At 23.6% G+C, this 9,046-nt stretch overlaps 1 protein-coding gene across 1 annotated transcript; it reads right to left on the reverse strand.

The window, feature by feature from the left end:
• Nucleotides 1-768: 768 nt before the first annotated feature.
• LOC122848104 (proton-coupled amino acid transporter-like protein pathetic) lies at nt 769-5,968 on the reverse strand. The gene is made up of 8 exons (XM_044145940.1): nt 5,114-5,968; nt 3,105-3,179; nt 2,817-2,909; nt 2,231-2,588; nt 1,895-2,170; nt 1,651-1,829; nt 1,251-1,420; nt 769-1,183 (listed from the first exon to the last, which is right to left on the reverse strand). Exons 2-8 carry the CDS (start codon nt 3,164-3,166, stop codon nt 942-944), a joined length of 1,380 nt encoding a protein of 459 aa, XP_044001875.1. The 5' UTR covers nt 3,167-3,179; nt 5,114-5,968; the 3' UTR covers nt 769-941.
• Nucleotides 5,969-9,046: the final 3,078 nt, after the last annotated feature.

The raw sequence follows: 9,046 nt of genomic DNA on the forward strand, positions 1-9,046 counted from the left end.
TTTTTTTGTACTATTGATATCAAGATAAACAACTTAAACTTCGAGAGTCAGTATAATAATATAACTGCCATAATTATTATTATTATTATGTATACTATAATATATCTATTATATCTTTATAAATAAATAAAATATTAGCTAGACTATAAATTTAATTGTCTTGAAAAATTTAATATTTACTCACTACATATTAAATTGTAACAAATAAACAAAAAAAAGATAAACCAACAAATTATACATCATATACAAATGTTTTCTTTAAACAAAACATATTTTTAATATTATTATTATTATTAACAATTAAACATACACTTATACGAATGGAATAATAAATAAACAAATTGAAATTTTATATATGTATTCCATTCATTGTCAATTGTACAAGTGTAAAATAACAAAAAAAGAAAAATTATTATTTTAAATTTGAATCAAATGCAATTTATAAAAATATATTAATATTATTATTTTCTAATTTTTATTATATTATTATATATATTATGCTGCTGAATCAAGGTTCACTTGTTTGGCTTTTCAGCGTCGTAATAATTTTCTTGCTTTATTTATTATGTTTTATCACAATTGAGACATTGATAATGACAATTCATTTCATTCAACAACAAAATAACGTTAATTTTATTGTTATTATGTATTATTATTTTTTTGTTCGTCTCAAATAGGTACACTTTAAGCTTTTGTAGCTCATCGACTCTCGAATGTCCTTAGTTTTATTTTTTTTTTTCCTTTTTTTTTTCTTGATTATCAATTGTCCTTGGATTGATGTTTTTTTCTTTTTGACTTTTAAAAGCATAATGGAAGTTATTTTCAGGGTCTCAAATGACTCATTATTTATAAGAGTTGATATTTTTTAGTGGCTTTACAAATTTTTTTGAAGAATGCAAGAAAAAAAAATTCGAAAAAAAAAAAAAAAAAGAAAGTATTACTTATGCGTAATCTTTGATGATGTCATTAATTGCAACGTATGATCCAGTTACCAAGGCAAGCATTGAAAATACAAAAAGAATAATATTTTTAATTAATCTCCAATAGAGAAAGCCAAGATGTCCTTCCCAGCAGGATATTGTCTCGACAATTGCTGGTATAGCAATACCAAGAAATGAAAAAAATACAGCTCCAACAAGTGAGATAAATGCATCAAGATTTGGTATTGCCAATGCAACAATAACTAAAAAAACATAACAATAAAATAAAATAAAATAATTATTATATGGTTATATTATTATTATATTTACCAGTCAATAATGCCATGAGAATTCTGAAACAGGATTCACCTATCGTTGCAAAATTATGAGAAAATCGAGGCCTCAATGCATTACACATAATTTCAAGAGGCACAAAGAATTGTAGACCATAGGTGAATAATATTGCCAAGGCTATGAGGATCTTTACCATTTGGCCCGATCTATTGATAATACAAATGAATAAATAATTAATTAATACATGACATGGATGTTTTTTTTTTTTTTTTTTCAATACATCAATGGCTTGCGGCATTTTTTAAAAAAATAAAATAAAATAAATAAGAAATATTTCTTCATCAGTTCCCCATACAGCTCTCATATATACAAATTTAATTTTTCTTTTTTATTTATTAAATAAGCAATTGTGTAATAATAAAATGATGAATCTTACACTGTTGATGTATCTAAACTGAGTGTAATAACTGGCTGTGTCTCTTCACCGTATCTCAAATATCCAAAAATACCCATAACTCCATACAAAGTTACGACAATGGTCATTGTTACATTCAATACACTTGGACATCCTAAAAAGTGTTGTGGTTTTTTCATACTATTTTCAACTGGCATTACCTATTTTATAAAAGTTAATTAATTAATATATAATTAAATAGTAAAAATAAAAATGTTTATATTACCACACCAATTCCTTCAATGGCAAATATAACTGTTGCAAAAAATTTTGGTAATTGTTCAATACTTGAAAAATATTTAACACTACTAACTGGTTGTAAATCAGTAAATATATACCAAAGTGTTATACTGAATCCAATGACAATGCATAAATTAGCAATAACTGAAAATGGCACGAGATATTTTAAATTTCGTATTTGTGCTAAAAGAATAACTGCTGGTAGTAATGATAAAATGTACCATCGTATGTTGATATCCATATTGGTCCAATATTCTGTAACCTAATTAATCAAATGTTTATTTATTATAATTTATAATTCTTTATAAATATTTTATATTACCTGTTGTATTGATGTTGCAATAAAAACAACATAAACACATGCACCACCGACATAAGTTGCACATAGTGCTGCATTAACAAGTATTTTAACAAATTTTGATAAACCACGAAGTTTTAATGGACCTGATGCAAATGCAGCCTCAGCTGTTTCAGCATATGTCATTTGTGGTGTTTTAGTACGTTTACATAATACATGAGATGATCTCACAAGTATATGAACACAATGAGAGCAAATTATTCCAATGATTATTGTACCAATACCACCAAATATAAGACCACCATTTTTAACAGCATTTGGCATTGCAAGAATACCAGAACCAAGTGATGATTTTATCATGTGTGCCAATGAGCCAATATCACTGAAAAAATAAATATAATAGTGTTAATTATTTTTATTCATTCATTCATTTATTTGTTGATTCGTTCATTCATTGGAAAAGAGAAAGTTTATATTCTTGTTATTCTTAAACACCTACATGCGATATATTGTTTTTTTTTTAAAATGACATTTGAAAGTGTCATTGAAATTAAAATCAAAGTTAAAAATTTAGGTCATGGAATAGAATAAAAAAAATAATTTAACTTACGAATTTGCATCTTTTTTATCACGATGCTCAAATGGATCATAAAGCTCATCTTTCTCGTGGTATTCGCCAATAGCACCAGTTGCAATTTTTGTTCTATTATAAAAAATAAATAAAATATGACAGTTGATACTCTTAGAATGCTGATAAAAATATTTCAAGATATAATAAAAATTAAATTATCTCATTTATGATAATGAATAACTATTATTTTTATTTCTTTATTAATATAATAATATATATTTACGACGTATGTTTTACTTGTTTTGAAAAATAAATAAATAAACTCACGTGCTACTAAATTCTTTCATCTGGTTCCCAGGATTTTCCTTCTCTGTATTTTTTTTCCACATTTTATCGTTTTATCTGAAATAAAAAAAAAATAAATATTCATTAAATTCATTTAAATTAGCATAGACATTACACAGTGATGAGAGATTTAATGACAACATCATAATATTTTAAATTAAATAATAAATTATTATTGTAATTGTGATAATTGAAAAGAGAAATTACTTGGATCAACACTTTATCATTAAAAAATCATATATAATATATAATTGATAACAAAACAAGTTAATTATTATTACAAATTGATTATTTCAACAATGTCGAGACGTGTTTATCTCACATACAAACTGCTTATATTTTCGCATATCACCTGTTAGTGACGATAAATAAATTGTTCTGAAGACAAGATCTTTATGAAAAATTCTATAAAACATATATATTTATCCAATTAAACATGATTGCAATGAGGAAACTCTAAATATGTATATTGTATAAATCAATGCATCACTTGAACACACAATTATGAAGGTCAGTATGTAATGTACAAAATGATATTTATAATTAACATGTATAAAGAATAGAGAAATTATTAACGAAATTAAAATACGGAAATATCAATTGACTTGTAGTTTTTTTTTTTTTTATAAGAAATAGAAAAATTAATAAAACATGATGATTTAATTTTAATTTTCTATGGCTCCAAGAATTTTTAAAATATTTACATTCCAAGCAATGCGAAATTTATCAAAGAATTAAAATGAAAAAAATGTAATTTAATTAAGATAGGTATGTATTGTTGATACATTTGAGTAAATAATAAATCAACACTTGAAATAATAAAAATTTTCTTTTAAATGTTATCAGTTGTTGAGCGATAAATATACGTAAAAAATTATATGCGTATATTTTCCAGTCTTTTGCAATTTGCAATGTATATGAGATAAATTTATTTCTCTAAATTATAGGCTTGTTTATGTAATTATACACAAAGCATAAGTCATTTGCATTAATGCATTGACATTACATATATATAATATACCTTTAGGTATTTTTTTTTTTCCTACAGTGATAATTTAAATACGATCCTTTCATTCTTGTTTTTTTCGTGAATTTGAGTGGAATTTTGGTAGCTGTATTTTTTTTGGATGAAATAATTAAGATACAACAATATAAAATCTGGGCCCAAAACTTTTTTAAAGAGGAAAAAAAAAAATCACAACAACTTGTGTCGCAATTTGCAACAGAGTCACGAGGCCAATTTCAAGGATCTGTTGGAGGTTGTGAAATTTCATGTCTTGCATTTTTATTCAACCTTTTTTTTTTTTTTTTTTTTTTGATTTATACATTCTCAGTGTTTAACATGAAGAACAAATTAATGCAGTGGGTTTTTTGATGACGTTGAAAGGACTCGAAGAAATAGCTCAACAAAATAATAATTAAAAATAATAAAAACAACATCTACAGCATAGTAATTGGGTTATCTATCAAAATATAAAATAGATGATGAAATAAATATTAAAATTGCCTGATAAACAATAAAAAATATATTTACTAAATTTATAAATCTTTCTACGTGATTGATTTCTTAAAAACTTTTGCCTCCATGATTTCTAATTGTATCCGTGACAATAGACCTGCTTTTTAAATTATATAATTTCAATTTTAAAAAAATAACCGGAAATATATAGTATTTAAAAGTTTATAAATATCTATAAAATCAAAACAACGGAAACATTAATTTCTCAATAAGACAATAAAAAAAAAAACCAGTTTGTCTTTTTAAACTTTAAATACATAAATACTGTTAATTGATACTTTTAATTGAAAAAAATTTGATGGATTAATAATTGAAATTGAAAAAAAGAAAGGAAGCATAATGGTAATAATTTATTTTAAACATAATTAAATAGTAATATATATTTGTGAAAATGTTGGTAATTGATTGAGCAATTTAATAAATTATATAGTTACGATATTATATTATATAAAAATATAAATGAAATACATACTTGGTAATTTCTGAGTCAAAGTATAATAGCCAGCTTCCATGCACAATTGAACACAATATAAATTATGTTATAAATAATCCAACAACAAAAACACTTTATTTGAAAAAAAATAAATACAAATATATTTGTGTTTTTATATTGATGATGATGATTGTCTATAGATGATAGCCGACAAACGTTCGGCTAAACAATGACACAGTCACGAATAAACGTGTTTTTTTTTTTTTTTTATTTTTTTTTTTTTTTGTGACTCCAAAACAATTTAATGAAAAAAAAAAACGTGTCACCACCAAATCTATTTTTTTTTTATTTTTTATATTTTATATTTTATCATTACTCTCAATGACAATGATATCACAATGATTTACAATGACATACAATAAAAGCTATTGATTGTAATCTGATTTGTGATTATCTGTGTTTGATTTAATCAACAAATGACAGACATTTTTATTAAAATTTATAAAACGTCATTTGATATTTCAACAATTTAATAGTGATAAAAAAATCAAAATATCACAAAACCCTTTGTACAACAGTCACAAGATGACAATACTGTCTTCATCATTAAGATGATAACGCTTTTTAATTTTAAATTTAATTGACTGACTATTAGTAGATTAAAAAAATTTTTATCTATTTGTTTTATGTAAATGAAATATAGATAATAAAATAATAATAGAGTAGACAGACGAAAAAAAATAAAAAAAACGTCTGTACCCCCGAAGCTGTTAAGCACGATTAACGTTAAATATTGCATTGGTGGTTACCACTTTGTATTTTTTCCCTTTCTCTTGTAATACGATAAACTAAACATCGTCAGTGCAGGTAAAGCAAGCAACCAAGTAATATGCTAAACAAATCACTCTTCTCTTCTCACAGTATTTAGTTGATACTTCCCCTACTTTTTTAATATATATATATACAATTCTTTTTTGTCCTCATTTTGTTGTATGCGTACAACACTGTTTATATTATTACCTGTACTTGTCTTGTCTTGACAAGTGTCTTTCTCTGATACATTAATTAATCATCAATTCATCTTTTTTCATATATACATTTTGTTTGAAGCAACAACAACAACAGCAGCAACAGCAGTACACAGTATACGAACCGCATGATCTCGTTTATCCTTTCACTTTTTTTTTTTTTTTTAAATTTTATTTTTATTTATTTATTTATTTATTTATTTATTTATTTACGCCCCACTAGTAATATTATCTGCAGCTTTAATACCACACTTGAATTTATTGTTAATTTATAAACAATTATAAACAATTATTGTCAGTAGTTAATTTTATTTTGAAATTTATTGTTAACTTGTTGTCACAGGTTTTTTTTTTTTATCAATTATTTATTGAATATAATAAAATATATTTTGATAAATTTATTGTTATTTTCCAAGTAAAATTATAAATGATAATTTATTTAAAAAATTCAAGTTTAGTGAAATTAAAATGTAAATAATATTAATAATTTTTATCGTTACATAGCAATTCCTAATGATTACATAAAAATTCCAAGAATATCAGTCAGAATATCTTGGCAAAAATAATTTGGTGACTGTGTGCTCATGATGACACATTAAATTTTTTTGAAGATATGTGTCGTCTATTTATCAAACACTGAAATCAGAGCCAAAGATAGGTAAGTGTTGAAAAAAAAAAAAAATAAAACATGTTATTGTTATCTCAAAGATCCTCAAAAGAAGTAGCATTGCATCTTTAAAAATAGAAATTCAAAATTTAAAAAAAAAAAAAACATTTTTGAAAGATATTTATTAATGATGTATCAATTGCATTAAATTTAAAATATGTAAATAAACTCTTTTGATAATATTTATTTCTTGCTAACAAAAAATTGACCGACAAATATGTTTCAAATAAATTCTTTTCCTCATTATCTAATTGTTATCTCAAGCCCCTATGCAAGAAAAAAAAATGTATATATATCTGCAATTATCATTAATAATAATTGTCGATTAATTGTTGTTTTTATTTTTCAAGGTCAATAAAAAATGATAATGTTTTCATGTATTTCCAACAGGTCACTATTTTCCATCACGCATAGATTCATTTTCATTTCGAAACTCCAAAATTCATTAAAAAAACAATAATTTCTAATAAATTATTGTCAGTGATGAGATTAACAAAAAAATAAAAGAAAAATAATCATGCAATTTGACATGGCATGAGCGATATATATATTCTATACATATAGACAGAAAACATAAATATAAAAAATAATATTTAAAAAAATAATTGCATGAACGCATCGACATTTATCTTTATGATAATACCACCTGGTTATTATTTCAATGACAATTGGCATTATCATCGTCATCATCATTGCCAAAGGTGTCATTGCTGTTCATGTCAATAATCTTGAAATAAAAATTATGTTATTTATGATAGTGCTATCGGCAAAATAATTGAATTCAATATACAAAATATACAAAAACATTATTTAAAATAAATATATGCATAACTATTGAGTATGTATTTGCATGTATTTGTATAAGATAAATAATAATTGTTACAAGTTGATTATATAATTTTTACTAGATACAACAACTTATATATATACTTGTATTGAAAATAGGTTCTATTCTTTATTTTATGTACAAAATAATAACTTGGTAGTTATCAGTCAAAGAATGTTGGCACGTGGTTGTGAAGGTCACACAAGTACATATTATTTTATTGTAAAATCTTTTGTGTCTTTTTTAAAATATGTTACATATAAAAATTAAAAAAAAAAAGCATATTTATTATAAAATGAATACTTTTAATGTCGCAAGTTTTTTAATACAATATAATTAATAATATATGAATTTTTTTAGGGAAGGCAAAGGGAAAGGAAACGAAAGGAAAAATATTTGTATATATAAATAATTTGAAATAATAATATTCAGAATAAATTATAAAACTACACTAATAAATTTATAAACATTCAAGTGATAATTTTTTATTTGTCAAATAAATTGATAACTTAAATTATCACAATAAATTGACACATTAATATTTTTAAATTGAAATTTTGGATCTTGTTTTAAACAAAGTATTTGGGTTCAGTGTTCTTACACTTAAATTAAATAAATAAATAAATAATATCAGATAAAAGAGAGAGAGAATGTTGCGTAAAGTTATTCACATGTACAAGTTTTAATATTATAAATAAAAATATTAAACATACACACAATGAAAGTTTGTGTCTCACGCAAGTCTCATTTGCTGACGTCATTCTGTTATTATTTTCCATTTCAATTTCTACATAGTAAAAATAAGTGAAATTAATTCTTACTATTCTATTATATTATTATTATTATTTTTTATTTTTTGAGTCAAGCCAATTGAAGTTTGTCTTTGAAAAAAAACTGCATATATAAAAGAAAAAGTGCAAGACCTTGATAATATTATTGCTCCCTTTATTTATGAATTTTTTTTTTTTTTTCATAATTCGACCTTAAAAGTTGTCTGAATTTTAATAATTTATCAGACGTAATAAATACTATTTTTACTGTGGTTAATATGTGAGCTTAAATATAATAAATAAATATATAATTAAACGAGTTTTGTTGGAGAGAATGGATTGTAATAATAATTTTTGTCCTCTGTTGATATCAGCCATCAAATGAAACCTTGGTACATCCCTCACATGTTAAGTCTATACAATTTTTTAATTTCAGACTCGAGTTCATCAGGTTCACCTCGTCTGTACCTTATTATTTATATCAATGAAAATAATTAACAATCCAATAAGATTGTACAATTGATTAACAAGAAATTTATATAAAATTTAAATTGATGAATCAAATGAACTACGAGGTTTTTTCTTTTATTTATTTATTCATGTAGTGAAACGTGAATCAAGGTTTTAACAATTCAAGGACGATATCTTTAAGTTTTTTTATTTCACAAAAAAAAATTAAAA

Source organism: Aphidius gifuensis, linkage group LG2 (assembly GCF_014905175.1).
Source record: "Aphidius gifuensis isolate YNYX2018 linkage group LG2, ASM1490517v1, whole genome shotgun sequence".
NCBI classification, from domain to species: Eukaryota; Metazoa; Arthropoda; class Insecta; order Hymenoptera; family Braconidae; genus Aphidius; species Aphidius gifuensis.